This window comes from Oenanthe melanoleuca, chromosome 3, assembly GCF_029582105.1.
Source record: "Oenanthe melanoleuca isolate GR-GAL-2019-014 chromosome 3, OMel1.0, whole genome shotgun sequence".
Taxonomy (NCBI): Eukaryota; Metazoa; Chordata; class Aves; order Passeriformes; family Muscicapidae; genus Oenanthe; species Oenanthe melanoleuca.
This window is the reverse complement of record NC_079336.1, coordinates 69003246-69023288: the sequence shown is the minus strand read 5'-3', so window position 1 is coordinate 69023288 and position 20043 is coordinate 69003246. Positions and strand designations below refer to the sequence as shown.

General features: G+C 43.5%; 1 protein-coding gene across 1 annotated transcript in view; it reads left to right on the top strand.

Annotated features, from left to right (window-relative positions):
• Positions 1-20043, top strand: part of PGBD5 (piggyBac transposable element derived 5) — a 67227-nt gene that overhangs the window by 25081 nt on the left and 22103 nt on the right. Inside the window, exon 3 of the mRNA XM_056486587.1 lies at positions 6719-6853. Within this exon, the coding sequence (XP_056342562.1) occupies positions 6719-6853 (135 nt within the window). The remainder of the gene's footprint in view (positions 1-6718; positions 6854-20043) is intronic.

Here is a 20043-nt window from a genome sequence, read left to right as displayed (position 1 = left end):
CAATCAATTCTCTATTTCCAGAATATAAATATTTCACTTAGGCATTTGGGAAGGGTGTTGTGTCCATAGTCCTCTTTTTCTTCCTGTTTCCCTTGTGAAGAATCCCATTTTTGCCCATTGCACAAAATTAATGAACACATAGATGCATCACATCCGTTGAAGTGTGCCTAAAATAAATGGCAAGTGATTACAGTTTTTTCTATTTTATAGACAATAAAAATCATATCTGTATAACTCATGAGAACACAGCTGCCTAAAAAACTGTTAAGATAGAGAGTGGAGGAGGGAGGAGTGTGCTCACTAAGCTATACAAGGTATGTTTCCATTAAGACAGAACAGGCAGTGAGAAACATGCAATTGTTGGGACTGAGCTCCCATAAAGATATGAAATTGAATCCTTATGGCTGCTGACTTCAATGAGCAGAAGATAAAGGCTTCAGAAATGTGATCACTCTGTCTAATGCAAATGCTTATAATGGTGTGCTGTGGCACACACTGTGAGTGCAAATCCATTAAAGGGTTTGATTTGCATGTATATCCCTTCTCCCATTCCCCATCCTGAGCAAGGCTTGAGAACTGAATTGATAAAATCACAGCGCCCTGTTTGCAGTGGCAAAACATCTAAATCTTCACAAGTGAAATGTATTTTTATCCTGAGCTTGGTAAGCAGATTCTACTTAAAGAAAATAAGAGGGAAGAAGTAGAGATAGCCCAATTTTCTTCCTTCCCCCTCCACTTCTCTGCTCCTTTGTCAGTGTTTACGTCAGTGATTTCTACGCAGCGTGTTTCAGTGATATTGAGTGGAACAAAAAGCACTAAAATACAGTTTCAAAAATAACCTTGTGAGAAAGAATAAGGTTTTGAATCTGTTGTTAAAAATACCCTAGTGTATCTCCAGTAGCCTACTGGGGGATGTTCCAGGCCTCCTCCTGAAAGAAGCCTTGTGTGTGATATCCTCTTGGGTGCCATCAGTCAGGGCTGCACACTACCTGTCTCAAGAGATGAGGACCCCATCTGCTCAAAACAGCAGGAAAGAATCTCTCTCTGCAAATTGTCTTGAGTGCAGACTGCAGTAAACATCAAACCCAGAATGTCCAGTGAGAAATACCAGAAATAATTAAAAATAATAAGCCAGTTGCACAGAAACAAATGGAAAGATGTGGGGAAAGTAGCACTTAGAAGGGCTTTTGGAAGTTCTGCCTCTGAAAGCCAGTTGTAAAGGGGGGCCCAGGTTTCTGTGATCAGCAATACCTGAAATCCCAAGTTCAGAATGGATTTTTTGATTAAGGTACATCTGTATCTTAAACAGGAGACTTGTGGTACCTGGGTGGCTTTTTGCTGACCCATGAGCTTTATGCTGCCTTCTTGTAAGAGGCATCAAACAGCTAAATCACAGCTCCTGTTGAATGCAGGAGGGCTGTTTGGGCTTCTGTGTAGGCTTGTTACTGACTCTTCTTCTGGCACTGTGGACTCACAGAACAAAGATAAGGATGATGCCCTGTTTAACTCACTCCAATGGACAGAGCAGGGATAATCGGCATCCAGCAGGCAGTACAACATCTGCCTTCAAAGTTATTTCTTCTATTGATTTGATCTTTTATTTTTGGAGAGCTAGAAAAGATTCTTCAAGTGGAACTTCTGTCAGAAATTACTGTGACCCCTCCCCCTAACCAAATGTGCCTGTAAAAATAACACCACAGTTGCTATGAAAGGAAACAGGGAGAAAGAACTATGCCAGTATACCAAAGCAAAGAAAACCATCTAGTGAATTATAATTATTTTGCTAAATATACTAAGCAAACAAAAGGAAATAATTACTCTCCAGCTTATGAAGGAATTGAAAGTCCAGAACATTTTAATTGTGTATCAGCAGTGCTAGCTGTAGTTTCTAAAGTTTAAAAAATGATATTTTGACTTAGATTAGTGAAACACAAAATGACAGGAATATTCTCTGCATCCTATCCCTCCTCAGCATCATCTGTATGAATAAACACTGCCTCTACCTGAGCAACAAGAGGAGGAAATTTGGGTCTGTTCTTGCAAGCAGTGTTGTATCCTTGCTACTTAGCTTTGTAGCTGTGCTACTGTCTGCAAGCCTGAAGGCAGGGAGGATGCCCTGCCTGCACTTGGGAGGGGTAGAGCAACAAATTCAAGGGTACTCACCTGCCAAGGATATACACTGGATTCCAGAAACCAGAGGAGTTCAGGGGAAATAACATCACTGCTCAAATATCCTTCTGTGCCTGCTGAGTATTTATGTGCTCGTCAGCAGGATGTGGCTAGACAGGATTGCTGTCTCTGACTGCTGTGGGAAAGGTCAGGAGCATAACTCCAGGTACTGTCTGCTTCCCTCTCCCTCTAAAGTACCTTCTCTTTGGTGCTTTGGAACCGGTTTTACATCTGCCCAGTGAAATACCAGCTGGGAACAGTGGCCTTCTTATCTCCAGCAGGAGTGACCCCTCAGGCAAGAAGAGAGATGTGGGTCCAGCCTCTTGCTCCAAGGGAACGGTGCTAAATTTGGCCAATTACTGGGCAGCTTCTTTGTGTTTCATTCTTGATGGTATCATAGGGTACAGCTAAGCAGTTTCAACATAGCTCTTCCAAAACAGCTCACAGCTTTAGCCTCTTTGAAAACACAGAGGGGCAAAAACATGCTGGTCAACCTGCTTTTGTGCCCTCGTGATTAAATGTTCATTTGATATTGGATATTTCCAAATGATGAGATCTTGCTTGTCATGTAGCTCTAGATTTCAGATTTCCTGTTCTCAAAATGATTGTTCAGGAGTTAAGGGTGCTGGTCCCAAATGAGAATCATTCTGTCTTAGGGCTTCTGTGAGAGTGACACAAATACATAAATATTCAGAGAACACTAGCCAAGTGTGAGACATTGAGCAAGAGACAGACAGGCAAAGGAGCAATAAGAATATTGAATAGCAAGGTAAATTTCTGATGTCCTGTAGCTCTTGGCCAGTTGATCCTTTCATGAAGCCAGATTTTAGGGAGAGTTTGGCAACAGAAAGTGATGAAACTTCGTTGCTATTTTTAAATTACTTAATGGTAATGGAGTGCTGTAAGAACTGACTTTTTTTTTTTTTTTTTTTTGAGAGAGGATTGATTGAAGACTGAACAAATGGGCAGAGGAGCGGGGAATCATGGCTTCATTGGAGGTCAAAATTATCTTTGAATGATGGCACACAGGTTCTGTAAAATGTGCATAGGCCAAGCAAGACACAGAAAATGAGAAGAGAAAGAGTCTGTCTCATATACTGGAGAAGAGCTATGAGGGAGAAATGAAGTGATGTGGTCACTGAGATGGACTAGGAAAATGGCTTTCCAGCAGCAGTCTATAGGGGAAGATTACCTTATGTTGAGTAAATGTAAAACTGTTGGATGGTTGTGGGTTTTGGATGTAAACTTGTCTAGGTGGGTGAGTTGTTACTCTAAAATGAGTGCCATTTTAAAGCTCTTACTCAGAAGGCATGGAAGATGCAGGCTTGGCTGAGGAGAGTTTGCAAGTAGGAGGTAAAGACTGACATTCAGATTCACTAGCCAGTGATATCTGCAGCAGTAGGAGAGGGACATCTGCAATGACCAAAAAAGGAGCTACTGAGGGGTTCTTAAGGGAAGGGAGATGCTTTCACATGCAGCATAATGAAATCAGAACTGGCAGCTAGATATGCAAGCAGAGATGTCAGACAGCAGCAAGAGAATTTAGATTAGACAGGAGGAGCTTTGGAGCAGAGAGGCAGGAGCACGAGCTACTCTTGCACAAGGAATGACTGACTCTGTGCATCCAGATGCAGCTGCCCAGGGGCCTCTGCAACTGGATGGTACCCACCAAAAGCCAGAGACAAGGCAAGCTGGGGCAGCTCCTCCAGGAGGCAGGCTGAAGAGACAGCCTGTGATGTGCATGGCCGTGGAGCCCAGGCAGAGATGTTTCCCAGATATGTTGGTTCATTAGCTAAGTGTATGGAGGCCAGGAGTTCCAAGTACAAAAGACTTTGTGATTCAGGGCTTTGTCTACAAGCCTGTTTGGGCTCTGGTGAGAGAGGATGGGTGGAATTTTGGTGTGGAAAGAGCATTGAAGATGATCTAAAATGGATAAGAAAGGCAGGCACTCCTGACAGTGGCTGTTTTGTTCTGTTAGTGAAAGATACTGTGAGACAGAGCAATTGATGGAGTCAATGCCTTTCCAGCACTTGGGGTGCAAATACACGTTGAGGAGAAAACAAAGAGTGAAAGTTTGGCAGGTAGAAGGAGAGGAGAGGAGAGGAGAGGAGAGGAGAGGAGAGGAGAGGAGAGGAGAGGAGAGGAGAGGAGAGGAGAGGAGAGGAGAGGAGAGGAGAGGAGAGGAGAGGAGAGGAGAGGAGAGGAGAGGAGAGGAGAGGAGAGGAGAGGAGAGGGCAGTATGGTGGTAGTGGGGGAACAAAGCAACTAGATGAGGAGCTTCTAAGATCTGAACAGAACTGTCCACATTTTGTCTTTGCAGCAAAAGCAGATCTAGTCTGTTCACATTTTTATTCTCTCTTCAGGAATGCTGAGTAGGAACTTACAGAGCTTAAATTTAGTACAGGGAAACAAAGGAGGGAAGGCAGGGCTGAGCATGGGCAGGAAGAAAAGGAAGATGGAGAGAGGTTTTAAATATTCAGATTTGCTTTCTAGATGTAAGGCTGACAGGCCTTACTGTGTCATAGAAGCAGAAAAGGCATGAAGGGTAAACAGGACACAGTAGAGCTGCTGCAAGGAGAGTTGATCCTGTGATGCAGAGGGAAAGAAGCTAATGACATAGGGTAGAAGATGTCCTGAGGTGAACCTTACACAGCCTTTTCTTTCTACTGCTCTCCATCTGACAGTAGGGGAGATTATAACACTGGAACCACACCACTTAATGGGATCTGGCAGGTTAGAGAGCTTTTCCAGAAGCTGAGAAATTCTTAACCATGTATCCAACCCTATCCCAAAGGATATGATCCCTTCCTCTGCATATGAGATGCAGAAAGGCAAAAGCAAATGAGGGCAAGTTTAATATTTGCAAAATGCTGTTCAGAATCCTCTGAGGCAGAAGTGGGAAATGCCCCAGGTGGCCTTTAGATAGGAAGGGTAGTGTTCTGTGTGGACCTTGAGAGAGGAAGAAGATTTGGCTTCAGTGGGGTAACAGGGCAGCTGCAGCTGGAAGAACAAATAGCTTTGTATGCAGCTCTCCTTGCTCACATCTGCATTTTGGTGTATAATTTGAGCATTTCACAAGAGTGCTTTCAGATGGTCCTGTGAATGTTTCATGAGTCCTTAAGAAGTGGAGTGTGTATAAATGACAGTGTGCAGCCATCACTGCGTGGGGAGGGCACAGTTGCCTATTTTGGGCTGACAGAGTGATGTTCAGCAAACATCTTGTATTCAGGAGGCCAGCAGCTGCTCATCTCTGGTGCTTAACTGCTCACCCACCACATCTCTCCTACAAGCATCACTCCTGGGTTTAGTGCAGCTTTGTTCTCATTTCTGCCACTGACTGCACAGATGTGCACAAAGTAGCACACATGCAGGAGTGGAAAGGCTTTGTCTGAGAGGGGGAGCCTCTGCATACCTATATCTGAGCTTGTCTCCTGGAGGGATGGTCTCTGGAAAAGAACAGAGTCCTTTAAATTATAACCCATCTGAGTATTTTGCACATCTTCACGAGGTTATGAATTATGGCCTGCTGGGACTGCCTTCCCCTCATGTACAAGGAAGGGAGCCTGCAGTGACTTGCTCTAATTTAGCTGTATGTGTCTGAATTTGGTCAGCATTCATCAGCTGAGACCTTTCCACAGTTTGCAAGTCTTTGTACTTTCACAAGTGGCTTGCTAGACACCTTGCACATCATGCTGTCAGGTATGTGGATACTATGCACAGCTGCCTGTGAGCTGTGGGGAGCTACTAGTACTTTTCTCTAGGTGAGTTCCACAGTGTCTATCAGTATCACACTTCAGTTTTGCTGCTAAATTAATGGGGAGAACTGCAACAAAACAGTTATATTAAACAGGGAACTACTTACATCACCTGGATGCAGAATGTTGCTTCACTTTCACAGGTTTTCATTACTTGCTCCACTCTGCCTTATCTTTTTCTATTCCTGCCTCTGGTGGTTTATCCTTGTCTCCTTTTGTCAATTTTTTCAGCTCCTGAGGCAAGAGAGACTTCCCTAAAGCTGCTGCTGCCAGGAAAAATATTTTCTGTCTCTTCACTACCTCCTTAAGTGGCAGCAGAAAGCATCTTTTTCGCCCTTAACTTCTCTCCTTCTTTGTTATGTGTTTTCCTTTGCTATAACCAAGGAATGTACTTTACAACAAATTGTAGGGGATGTTTGGATGGAAGACATTCTGCCAAACAATATGAAACTTATGAAGAAGCATGGAGAAGGATGCTGGTAACAATCCACTCTCCCTGCCCCATCCCCTGCATATTTTGGAGGAATGTTGGATTGTAGCAGATAGTAAGAAGTGAGAACTGTGCCTTGCAGTGTTTGCAAATTATGTGTAGAGCAGCTATCCCTACTGGGATATGCTTGGCCAGGCTTTGGTTTTTGTTGGATGATAGCATCAAACAAAACTGGGTTTGCTTCTTTGTTTGAGGTGATGCACACAATCACAATGCAAGGACTGTACTTCCTTGAAAGCAGCTCCAGCACCTTTATTTAGCAATCATGTATTTCTTTCCCTGCCTCTTTTCTTGCCACTTGCAGGTACTACATGAGCCCCTGATAGATGAGGACCCTGTTTTCATTGCTACCTGTACAGAGCGGGAGCTGCGCAAGAGGAAAAAGAGGAAATTCAGTCTTTGGGTTCGGCAGTGCTCGTCTACTGGTTTCATCTGCCAGGTGGGTTTAACCTCTTCAAAAGTCTTCATTCAGCTCCAGCAGGCCCTTAAATGTATTGCAGGAGTACAGGTAACAGTCACTTCTCTTGGTTACCTGGCCAGGGGCTGCAGTCTGAATGCAGGAGAGCTCTGACTCCTGTGGATACGAGACACGAAGGACAGTGGTGACAAGTTCCTGATGCTTTGTTTGCTCTATGATTTAGCTGAGAGTTTCTGTCTCTAATACTGTTCATCTGGCTGCCAGCCCTCAGCTAATTGCATTGAAATGCAGTTAAAAGGTCTGTCTGTTTGTACATCCTAAGTTTATCTAAATGTCATGGTACTGTGACTTATGTCATTTTTAATGAGTCAGATTTTCTCTCTATAACACTGCACCTGTGATAGCCAGTGGTGTCCAATAGATTAAATCAATATGGTATCAAGATGTCAAATTTTCTGTGAGAAACATATTAGTGGGGGCTCCTATTACATCCTTTTACATTTTCACACATCTACCTCTCTATTAAAGGAATAAAATCGGATGTGACTTCAAGGTGAGATGTCAGCTGGAGTGAGAGACATATTAAAGGGTTTGTTTTTATTGTTGTAAGGTGTTGGGAACATCTTCTCAAATTCTCAGATTCCTCAATTGCTGATGTATTTTGAGAGCCCTTGGAAAATCTGGCCATTTATTTTGATACTTAGAGGTGAGGGGGCAGATGTCTTCTGATATTTTTTTTTCCAAGAGCTCCTGTGACAGCGTTGTGTCCCACATGTTCCAGAGCAGTGGTTCAGAGGTAGGATGTGCACACTGCTTGCTAAGGCTGAATACATGTCAGAACAGGGCCTGTGGATTTGCTGCAGCTGAACATTCATTCAGACAGAGTTTGGTTAGTGAAGCATTATGACTGTTTGATTAGCTGTGCAGGAAAAGAGGCTCACAAGGAACTGAAGCTTGTGTTTTCAGCAATGCTGTTCACTCTGAGAAGAAATTTAGGATCCTACCTCTTCAATCTAGATTTTAAAGCAGCTGTTTTATCTGATACAAATTAGACTCACCTTGTGAAGCATCCTTGGAAGTTTCTGCTCTCAAAGTTCTTGGAAAGTCATTTGCTGTATAGAGGCAGTGTCTGTGATCTCCAAGGAGAACTCCACCAGTCCTACATGCAGTTTATTACTGAAGTGTATTGGGTACAGTGAGCACAAAGTCTGCTCATCTCTCTTGCCACGCTCCCCCCAGCCAACTGCCACAAAACTAATAAGTCTTCAGACATGCCAGGGGTTTCAGATTCTGAGCTGTAATTATGTTGTATCTACCATCCTGTCCACTGAGAGACTAAATTAATGGAATGTCAAATGAAACAGAATAGATGCTCAGCACCACCCTAATCCTCCCACTCCCTTAATGAATTAGATGCTCATGCTTCACTTGCATCCAGATGACGTCCAGGATTATCTTACCAGCTGCCTTCTGGTTTCATTCCTTGATTTGGCTGTTGTTATCAACATGCTGAGATGATGGGGTGAAAGGGACCTTAGGCAACAGTGAAAAACAATGCACCTTCATGCTAAAGTGGAAAATCCTGATCTGGGGAGGATGGGCAGCTTCAATTATGATATGATTGAAATGCTATATTCATTTATGTGTCACACTTACAAACGGTCTTGCAGAATACAAAGCACATTTTTGGTGGTTATTTGGTGTATTTACAGTATTAAAACAGATGTTTTTATTTTTTTCCTGTGTTTGACAAATGGAGAGAATTGATCTAAACCAGAAATAAATTCAGTGTTTTCCCCTTCATGTACACACCTTCCCTTCCATCTCTCATGAAGATGCCATCATGAAGAAAGGACTTGTCTGATAGTTAAGGACTGACTTGTCTATCACCTGCCAACTTTTGGAAAAACCTTGCAGCACCTACTTCTAAACATGCACATTCTGTAATACTGTCTGGGTGATTTCCCTCCCTCACTGCTTCCACATGATGACACTGAGGTCCTTTTATTCAAGATAAAATAGGACTATCAACACTCCATATATCAGGAAAATTCAGTTTCAAAAATCTGAATAATATGCATCTGTAAAAAGGTAGGCCCAGACAGAATGACTGGTTTTCAGGAATGAAAGGAACCTCAAGAGGTTGTGATGCTCCTGGCCAAAACCAGTGGCTTCCACTCTTGAATTATAAGCCTTTTGTTAAAAAAGACTAAAAATATTCCATCTGAGGAGACATCTTAATTTTCCTAGTATTCTGCTTTGCCTACAATGAAAAGGATTGGTTGATTTTTTTCTAATGAAAAATGGATATGCCACATGCTGAGTTACTGTGTGAACTCCAGTTGGCAGCTCACAGGTCAGTTGATAGTGCTAGGAGTTTCAGCTGTTTGTCTCCTCAAATTCCTGTTCCTGCTTGTTCTGTGAACAAAACTTTGAATCACGTTTTTGAGTATGAGTAAAGAGTTCTTCTTGAGAGCCCATAGTTTACTTTTTTAAGGAAATGGTGTTTGGCTAAACATCTAGCCCAATAAGCCATTCATGGAACAGAAGTGGTATAAAGGCCATGTGCTGCTTGTGGACATAAGGAGGTGCATAGGCTTATATATTCATAACATAAATAATGTATGAATATTAGACTATTTTCTGTCTTCTGTACTCCAGATAACTTGACTGCACCCTGACAGCTAATTGTTTGAAGATGGATGCACAATTTCAGATTGTGCTTCAGAAAATCTCAAGCAGATCATCTTGTTGCAGTGAATAGCTTGGCTGCTGAGCATCTCTTCACGGTCAGCTGGCCAAGTGGGAACATGCAGGAAGGACACATCATTCAAACAATGTAAATTTATGTCTGCTGCAGTTGGGAACAGGAACAAAACCTCTCAGAGGCTTCAGAAGGGCTCCAGGACTTGGGCAAAGTAGATGGCAAAGCTGCCCTTATACTGTTGCCTTTTCATCTGCCCTTGACACCAGACATGAAAGTGGCAGCAGCTGCTGTGGGAAAGGGCTTGGCCCTTCTCACTTCTTTCTCTCTAATTCAGGGTGAACAACAAACACAGCTTGCAGGACTTCAGGTGTCCCTCTCCATCTTCTCTTTGCTTTTCATGTTTTGTTTCCAGTCTATTTCCCTACATACTGCTTAGCACTTCTGTTTCCCTACTTACCACTGAGATACTTTTAAAACCAATATTTTAATGTCTTGATTGCAGTCATACTATTTAAATCAAAACTCCAACTGTGTCATTTTTTGGTGAGTTCTTATTTCTTTCTTTTTCTCTGAAAATCTGGAACACTTGATTAAAAAATTGTTCATAAATATGATTGGTAGGACTGTTTCTCATTTTGGATATAGTAATATCACTCATCAAAAAATGGTGAAGAGAATTCCCAAATGCCTTAGCAGGGCTAGTTATTTTGTCCTGGTGTGACATACCACGAGCTCTTTCCACTTCTTGTGTGGCTTGAAAGGAGTGAGTATGGTTATGAGTAACTGGTACTAAGTAATGCCTAGTCCTTGCATAGCTCCTCCTGCACAAGAAGGTTTTCTGATCATTTTGCAGGAGAAGGAAGCACAGGATGCTGGTAAAGCCCAGCACATGGGGAGCGGGCAGAACAAGGTATTCCCATAGTGTGTCATCCTGAAGCACAGACACATAGCCCAAATGTAACCCTCAGACAGCCCCTGACCCAAAGAGCCATCAATTAACAAGATGAAAGACAGTGTGTAGATGGTAGAGAGCACTACAAAGGGACAGCCAGGCAATATTAATCACTCTGATAGGCAGTAATGGAATTAGCTCATCAGTGTAATTATTTACTTTAAAAAACTGGTATCACAGTGAGGAAAAATTATTTTATGGATGTGTTTATCCTTTCCTATTCATTGAGATGAATTTTATTTTCTGAGGCTATACTGGAGACTTTTCCCTTCCAACACTTTCCCTCTCCCCCTGAGTATATGGACTCTGCACTTGCTTTTATTCCCTGGCAGAAAATTCTTGCATTTCATTTTCACTAATATCTCTGTGAAATATGTTGCTCAGATTTATGAAGTCCTTTAGGTCCTTGTGCTGGGACTGACTTTGAGTTTCCACCTTCCACTGCTGCCCATGAAGTGATGAGTCAGAACAGAGTAAGGAAAAGTACTGTGACTCTGCATCTTTCTGTGGTCCTGAAGAAACAGTGATTTGCATGACAGCCATGATTAAAGAGTGAAACCTGGATCAGGGTGGCCCCTTCCTGAGAGGACAAAAAAGGGCTCTCTGCCCAAAGAGCAGCAGTCTCAGTGAAGGGAGGTGGCTGAGGTGGCTCCACAGATCAGTGGCAGATCTCTCAGTGGCAGCAAAAGCACCCCAAACAATGTAAACACCATGCTTGTACAGTATTTGCTGTAGTTCATTTCAGACAGGGTAGCTACAGCCAGCTTGAATACTTCAAAACCCTACTGATTTTACAGAGTAAAACTTCCAGAACTTAGAGAAACTGAGATTGTGCCCCAAAGAATTTATAATTTCACAACACACCATGTAAGTGCATTCAGTCAATGGGAAAGGGAGGAAGGTGTAAATAAACTTGGAGTCAGCTTTGTTTTCAAGGCCAGAGTTGCAGGAGAGCTAGCCATCTGTGCACTTGTTTAATAAGCTGCTCAGAAATGTTGGTGTTTCAGCCTGTTTAAGTTCTGTTTAGAGATTAGTCTGAGCCCTTGCATTCCTTTAAACAGTGCCCTGATAATTCCTCTACTGTTGGAACAGTTGTATCTGGAACACACAGACATAGCAGCTGCTTTGAGGAGGTTCTCAAGGTCAGGCTTTGTTTGTGAGGGGATCCCAGGAAATCTGATCACCTTCATTTGTCAGTCACTGGTGTCTGGAAAATCCTATCTATTTTCTTCCTCTGGCTCCCACCTGGCTCTGGCTTTTTAATGCATGTGGTTCTGTAATGTCAGCATCTGAGAATCCCAGATCTCAGCAGAAAGTCAATTATCCTCTTGCTCACCAGTGTTAACTGGAAAGGTATTTTTGCAGATGTGGGATTGTCCTATTCATTTTTATGGACTTTACAATCTTACTATGTTTCTAAATGGAATAGGGAACTAAACCTAAATGGGATCTAAAGCAAAGATCTCTCACAGTTTACAGGCAGTCTTAGTGTCTATTTGCAGGTGTGAATGAAGGTTATTTTTTAGTTCCCATCTGAGCTGCCTGGAGTTTATGACAATAGAACTACCTGTGTAACTGTGTCCCTTCTGCAGCTGCTCTTACTCAGTGCAACTCTGTCTGGGGAAGGAGACTAAAAGCGCCAGAGCCTCTTGCTTTGTGCACTTAATAGGAATGCCATAGGAATTGCCATAGGAATGTTCTTCATGGATCCCTTCCCTTTGTACTGGGTGCAGTAAGCATAACAAAAAATAAATCCCTGCTCTAGAAAGTTTAGGATCTAAGTGCAAGAAGGGAGGTTAAATTTCCTACAGCAAGTCTCTTTAGTTCAGACACATTTTGGCAGCCCAGAGAACTCTGGAAGCAGGCTGAATGCAGCAATGTTTCTTGGCTAATGCACATGGCAGAGATCTGGGACTAACACACTGCTAGGCACCAGTATACACCCTTCTCCTGGTGAGCCTGCACAAGCTGGGCAGTCATCAGCCTGGTGGCTCCTCTTTGGAAATTACCTGAGTCCTTGATGTCACTGATTTGTCATCACTTGGTTTTGTCTTAAGATTTTATGCCCTTTTCATGTAAGTGTTTTCTTCTTCAGCTGCTATGTGTTATCCTCTCAACAGCTGCAGAACTTCTGATAGTTCATGTTGCTCTTGCCCTGCACCACTTATATACCTCCCTACTTAAACCTCCTTACTTACACACCTTCTCACAACTCAACAATCATTTTCATAGGAAAACTGAGCCATTGTTGTGCAACTGTGTGGCACCAGAGTAAAGCCTCTGTCATGGACCTGAGCTGGCTGCCAGTTACACAGAGGAAGCCTGGAAAAGCAGCATTAGGAAGAAACAGGGCCAATGCATTGACTAGCAATTGCCTTGTGGGGATTGCATCCTTTCTAGGAAAGGCTTTGAAGATCCAAAGTAAAGAGCTCTGCTGAGATGGTGATTTCCAACCAGACAGGAGAAAGGCAGCATGGAAAGAGGCAAATGACATGGGTCATTGTTTGACATGTGTTGTTGGATGCTTGGCTTCACAGGACAAATGGGAGCAGGAATCACTATCCTGATGTGGTATGGGAGGAGACCAATAGCAAAGCCCAGACCACAAAGGCTTGTCTCCATTTTCCAGCCCCATTTCCATTAGATGCTGCAAAGAAGAGGGAACTGGCAAAAGGCTGACGTGGTCAAAGCAAAGCGTTAGGCAAGTAATCTGAGGGGTGGAGCACTGTCTGGATGTCAAGATGCATTTCAGCAAGGCCAAATAAAAGAAGGGTGATTGCAGTAATTGGGAGGAAAGCCAGGCAGTACGTAGGTATTTGAAGAATAGGAAATTATTTATGTGGAGCTGTTAGGGAAAATTAATGTGGCTGCCTGGGAGAAGGTACAGAGCAAAATCTGCATTTGTTGATTCTTGGGTTGTTGATCCATGGGTTGTTGGTCTGCCATGCAGGTAAGATGTTGTAGGGCCCTCAGTGACAAAGAAATAACAAGAAATCTCAGAAAGAAAAGCAGAGAACTCTAAGCCATCTTTGACTTGCATTGTCATCTCTACCAGCATCTTTTTGCCAGTCTCACAAAGATCTTTCTAGAAACTTTGAAGAACATGTACAGGCAGAACAGGTATTTGTCAGTCCTCAGGACAAAGATGTTAGCTGCATCTGTGTGTGTTAATGCAGGTTGAAATAATTCAAAATAGAACGCAGAGGGAGAAAAGAAGGGGAACAAGTAAAGAGCTTTGTAAGGAACACCAGGAACTAGCTGGGAACAGGTTGGAAAAACTGTATGTTCTTGCACATCCTTTAGAAAATAGCCTTTAGAGTAGCAGGAAGAGAATGAAGAGAGGCTGGAACAAATGAAATGGCCTGGTGTCAGTAAGAGCACCACCACTGGTGCCAGTATCTCCTAGACAAGAGCTGTCTGAGAAGAGACCATTAAAGGAGAGAGTGTGAACTGCAGCAGGTTTAGGATGAAACTGGAGAGGAGAATCTCCCAGCAATGCTGGTAATGGCAGCAGTTAAGGGTGAGGTTTAGGATAAGAGGAGACTGACTGAGGTGTGTTGCCTATGCGCGGTAAAGGCAAGTGCGACCTGGCTCAGAGTGAGACCACGACGGACTCTCAACTACCGTCGGACACACACGCGTCACACCAATATGATGAACGGTGAAGTGCATTTATTTCCCGTGAGCACCCGCTTATATATCCACGGTGTGCCCACGTCACTCTCTTAGGGGTTGGCAACTTGGAACGTCATGGAGAAGGAGGGACCCTAACTCCTCGTAACAGCGCGAGATCTTCCGAACGGCTGTTCTGGCTAACCACATCTCCCCCCTCTCCATGAACAATTAAATTTTGAACATAACATTTGAACTGGGTAAACAACTGGTTAGTAACGTGCAAATGAACTTGTTAGTAAACGAACTGAATTAACAACCGTCTAGGTTAACTGTCTTTGCTGTAAGAGCATAATATCAACGGTGCCTAAACGAGCTTTAACAAACTGTGTAACTCTATTAAGTAAACAAGGTCCGAACACGAGTACAAACATTATAACAACAACAGGTCCTAACAAAGTAGAAATTATAGGGGCAATCCATGGGTGCTGGGTAAAAAGGGAACTGAACCAGTTTTGTTGTTGGAGCTCATAACTTCGACGCTCCAGTCTGTTTCTAAGTTCTGCCATGGATCTGCGTATTAGTCCTGAGTGGTTTACATACGTGCAGCATTCTTCATTCAGAGCAGCACACAGTCCTCCTTGCTGCATTAACAAGAGTTCCAGACCTCGCCTGTTTTGGAGGACCATCTCCGACAAGGAGAACAGAGATTCCTCCAGCTTTAAGATGGTTTTGTGGATTTCTAGGAGGTCTTCGTCTATGGCTCTTTGCAGCTGTTGTAGGCCTTGTTTCTGCGTGGCCAAGACGTGATACCTGTGGCTGCTCCTGTTCCTCCGAGGGTCAGCAGTACAGCTAGGCTGACTGCGGTGGCTAGTTCTCGTCTCACTCGGAGTGGCTCTGTCTCAAAATGCAGCATTACTTCCTCATCTGTGTGGTACAAGATCCTGGGGATGACAATGACTTGAACACACACGTCATTAAATTCATCAAAATGTCTTATGGATACACAAGGGTTAAGTCCGGTAGTGTGACATGCCCAGATGTGGCCTATTGCTGGCATAAAGTTTGCGTCCGAGTTGGAACCCGAGTCGGAATCCGAATCGGAGCTGGGCTTAGCACAGGAAAGGCATTGTTGTCTGTATATAGACTGCCTGTGCCACCTGTCCCGGCTAGGCCTCAGGCCTGCCTCGACCTCACTGTCCGAGGGAGAGGAAGTGAAATGATCGGGGCCTTCCGGCAGACTGTGCCTTTTTCTTGGACTCCGCCCCCTGGATTTTTGGTGGGTGGTGACCGTACCCGCCATGCTCCGCCCCTTTTCTAGGGGTTTCTTAGCCTTAAAAGGAAAGTTTTCAGGGCCCGCTATCTGATTGGGCTCTGGTCCCCCCTCCCAGTTAGAAGCCACACCCCCCTCTGGGCTGCGCATGTCTGTGGCGGGAATCGGCCGTTGTTCCCGCCCCTCCCGCTCCCCTTCGGCGCCATTTTGTGGGGCATAGGGTGGTGGTCTTATTTTAATTTCATTAGCGCCATCATCGGGGAATGGGGATCTATCGCGCTGGGGAAGTGGGTCTGGGTTAGTACTCGGTGCGGGGGTCGAGGTTGGAGAGAGGGATCGCGACGGCGAAAGGTTGTTAGTGTCCGACCGCGAATCCGCGATTGCAAAACTGTCAGCCGCAGCGGTTTGAGTCGCGGCTCCCACACCCAGCTTCGGAACGGCTCTTAAGCATTGCTGGGCTGCTTTCCAAGTTTCCTGCTCTTCTAGAGCTTTCTGCAGAGCAGTTTTAACTTTGCCCCAGCTTTTGAGGCACTTGCTCGAGCCGGACGCAATAACGTCCTCGGCGAGAGCAGCCGTGCACCTGTCCCAACACTCTGAATGCAGAATGTCGACAGGGCGATCAATAACTTTTAACATTAACAACCGCCTAATAGCAGTAGTAAAGTCACATACTTTACAGGGAATTCCCCACTGCACATAAACTTCTGAAATTACCTTCCCGAGACTCTCCATCCCGGTGGTACGGGAGCGTCCTCCCCACCGAAGTCAGACCTGCTGCTCCGGTCGTCTCCTCGTCCCAGCGTGATACCCGTCGCCTGCCGCTCAGACCCGTGTGCCGGGGAGCAGACCGGGTTTCGGCGCCACTATGTTGCCTATGCGCGGTAAAGGCAAGTGCGACCTGGCTCAGAGTGAGACCACGACGGACTCTCAACTACCGTCGGACACACACGCGTCACACCAATATGATGAACGGTGAAGTGCATTTATTTCCCGTGAGCACCCGCTTATATATCCACGGTGTGCCCACGTCACTCTCTTAGGGGTTGGCAACTTGGAACGTCATGGAGAAGGAGGGACCCTAACTCCTCGTAACAGCGCGAGATCTTCCGAACGGCTGTTCTGGCTAACCACAGAGGTGGGATCTAGAAAGTAATGCTAGGAATGTGCAGTTGTGGGTTGGATGTCAAGCCTGTAGAAAAAAATAAAGTTATATTTTAAATAGCTATCAAGGGTCAAAAAATCATGACTACTTTACTTTGCTATCTTGCTTTTATAACTGTTACCTCAAAACATGGCTTCTGTTTTGTGGTTATTTAGGATCTGCCCTTTGTGAAATATTTTTGCACAGTATCTTTCAAAATCTTCCTTCTGTTTATTACTATCTCTGCCCTTTTTTTGCTTCCAAATGTCATCTATTTCATTTGAGAATTGTACCCTAGGGTGCTTCAATTATGTATGAAGGTGGAGTGTTTGGGATGTGCTATTCACAATTGCTTTCAATATGCCATCTGAGCTTTGAATATGAGCAGAATCACCAATATTTCAGTTTCTAGGGTATATTCTCTTAAATGTGCCGTCAAGATATAGCTTTTGTTCCTAAGTGTTAAATTTTTTACTCAGCTTCTCACTCAGGGACACCTTATGAACTTTCCAGAAGAAGGTAATGAAAACATACTGGAAAAGTATCTGGTGCAGTAGAGCAACCACAGATAGAGAGAAGGCACAATTGAGTGTGTTGCTGTTCTGATAAACAACAGATATTCAACAAATGATTGAGGAATTAATAGAAAAAGCACTGCATGGTTAATATCTTTAACCATTATTAAAAACAGACAGTGAAAGAGATCTCTGCAGATATTCAAGAAGCACTGCTTGGGCTGTCCTGCACAGAAGCAGAGGATGTTTGCTGCCAGCAGCTCCCACCTGTTATCCAGCAACAGTTGTTGAGCCTGTACTTCTGATAGTGTTTTGCTGTTGGTGCACATGGAAACAACACAAAATTCTAATGTCCTAGGACAAACTAGAAGATCTAGTGAACAGTTTAACAAATATTTTGGGGAAGCAGTTTCTGATCATGCCTATGAATGTCTAACAACCAATTTCTGGCAATTGGTGCTTTTTCTTCAGATTCCTGACTCTTAAATAACACTTCTAATGTATTACAGAAGGGCAGGGAATGCTCTGGGCTTCAGTTGGTAGGATCTTAATGGGTTGAGGTAGAATGAAATGAGCTAGATGAGGGAGAATAAAGGCCATGTGGGATCCTAGACATTTGCAAAGATATTTGAAGCTATGTCTTTGCCAGTTGTCTGTACACAGACACTTTCACAGCAGCCTTTATGCCTTCCAACACTGTGCTGCTGTCACCCATCATCCCAATAAAGCTGGGCGTGATAAAGCTTTGAATGATGCTTCTCCAAACAAGAAATAACTGTGCCAAGAAAAAAGGCTGCTGTTGGATAGGTAAGGAAGTGCCCAAGGAGAAAAAATATTTAACACTGGAGGAGGAGGAGGTGGAAAGGTTCAGCAGTGGGTATGAACATTTGGGTAAAGGGCACCGTGGGGTGAACAGAGCAGGGGGGTTGAGATTCACAGGCAGATGTGTAGGGAAAACAAAACCTGTGAAGGGTGTAGCAGCATATTTCATATGCAAATAGTGGTACCTCAGTGGCTGCATGGTGGGCATGCTCTGTAAAGGAGCTGCTTGCAGACACAAACCCACCCAGTAAGGGACCAGCTGGCACACAGAGGACTGTCCCTTGGAGAGGCAGCACTCCACGAGGAGCATGGAGCAAGCATGGAGCAGGAGACACTCTAAGATTTACTGGGTATGGGGAGGCAGGGTGTAAGACACTTTTATAGACTTAGAGAGATTCCTGCTTTGTTTTCAGCTCATCTGCTAATCTGAGATCAAAACTAATCTGTCTGCATCTTCTGCCTCCACAGCCCTGTGTAGAATTTGAGGGTTTGAGGTTTGGTCTCTGTGCTGACATACTAGTAACCTAATCTTAATTTTGTTGCCAATAATCTTGAAATACCTTTGCTGTAAACTTGGAATAATCTGTTCTTTGAATGCATTCCACTGGCTCTCTGGAGCCCTGATTAATAACCTGAATGACTTATCATAATTAGCTAGTCCTCAGTCTTAGAACTGGAGAAAGCACACATTTGACAGCTATCAAAAGTGAGTGGAGCAGAATCTGAGTCTGCAAACATTGCTCCCCTTGTGCTCAGCTGGGAGCTGTTTCTGTCAATAAAAGGGGTTTTCATTTTATTTTATTTTTTTAAAGATAAATTATGTATTTAAGACTTCCTTTTAATATACACTCTAAGTTTTGGAATTAGTGTGCATTTATCCTTGCACCAACTTTGTTTTCAGCATGTCAGTTGCTTCAAAATACAAATTATGTTTAATTTCCCAGAAATTTCATATATAACATCCTGTTGAGGTCTGTTCCATGATGCATGAATTGCTAGGGAGTATTACACAGAATACCAGTGCTGGGAGATGCACCATCTAAAATAGGGAGAGGCTGTTTAATTGAATTTTGTTCTTCTCTGAGATCATTGAGTTACAAATTACTGGGAGCACTAGTGCAAACATGAGCATTTTTGTTCTCTGAGGATTGCTATGAATTTTCATTTGTAACAGTGTCTGTTGGTAAGAGAAATAAGCTATACAGAAAAGTAATGCATGTTTTGCATGGTTGAATTCTCAAAGAAATTTAACAAAGTTGTGGGTGTATCACTCCAAAAAGCAAGGCAAAATTACATTTCCTTGCCCATGAATACTGAACAAGTTTCAGCTTTTTCTTTGACAGGTAAAATTTTCTGTAATTCATAAAAGATTTGAGTATTTCAGAACCAAAGTCACTTGTGCAGGCCTGGGCAAATTTTTCTGAATATTTGCATTTGTTTGTGTATTTAAATCTTTGCAAGTTCCATGGTATTACAGTAGTGTTTGAGTAACAGAGTATAGTGTTTTCTTCTTCATAGTTCTTTTTCCAGCAGGTTATTTCTGCTAGCTCTTAGAACAAGGTGAAGGTTTGCTTTATTAAGTGTTGAACTGTTGAAAGTTGTGCTTCTAAAATACTGTCAGTGAAATAAAATAGAAGTCTTGCATACAAAGGGTTACACATTTTCTCCCTCTGAATGTTAGCACTGTGCCTGGAGAGTTTGATGAGGGTGTTCTGGGTGGCTGGGTGTGAATTTTGCTCATTTATGGAGGTGTATACACACTTGTGTCACAGCCTGATGGTTGCTGCAAGCAGCAAATAAATCTGAATATTAATGCAATGAAGGTAATGGGCCATTTCCTTCTGGTAATCTTACACTGGCTTTTCTTGAAACTGAAGTTCCCATGCTCTCCTTTTGCTGGCAGCAATGAAGCCTGTGCAGATTCAGTATAACCTGTAATCCCAGTTATGACTGGAGTTTTTCCTGCCAAGCAAAAAAATCTTCAAACTGCACAACAAACAGACAGGAGTCTCAGAAGTGAGGTGAAGGATGCTGTATTTATCAGTAGCTGTGCCAGCTGACCTGAATTGGTTTAAAAGCAACAGGCCCTTGAGAGGGACTTTAATTAGCCTTTAAAACAAGTATCTGCTGCCTTTTCAGCTTGTCTCAAGTTGAGCTGTGTTGGGAATTGCATCTGCTCCCTCTGGATT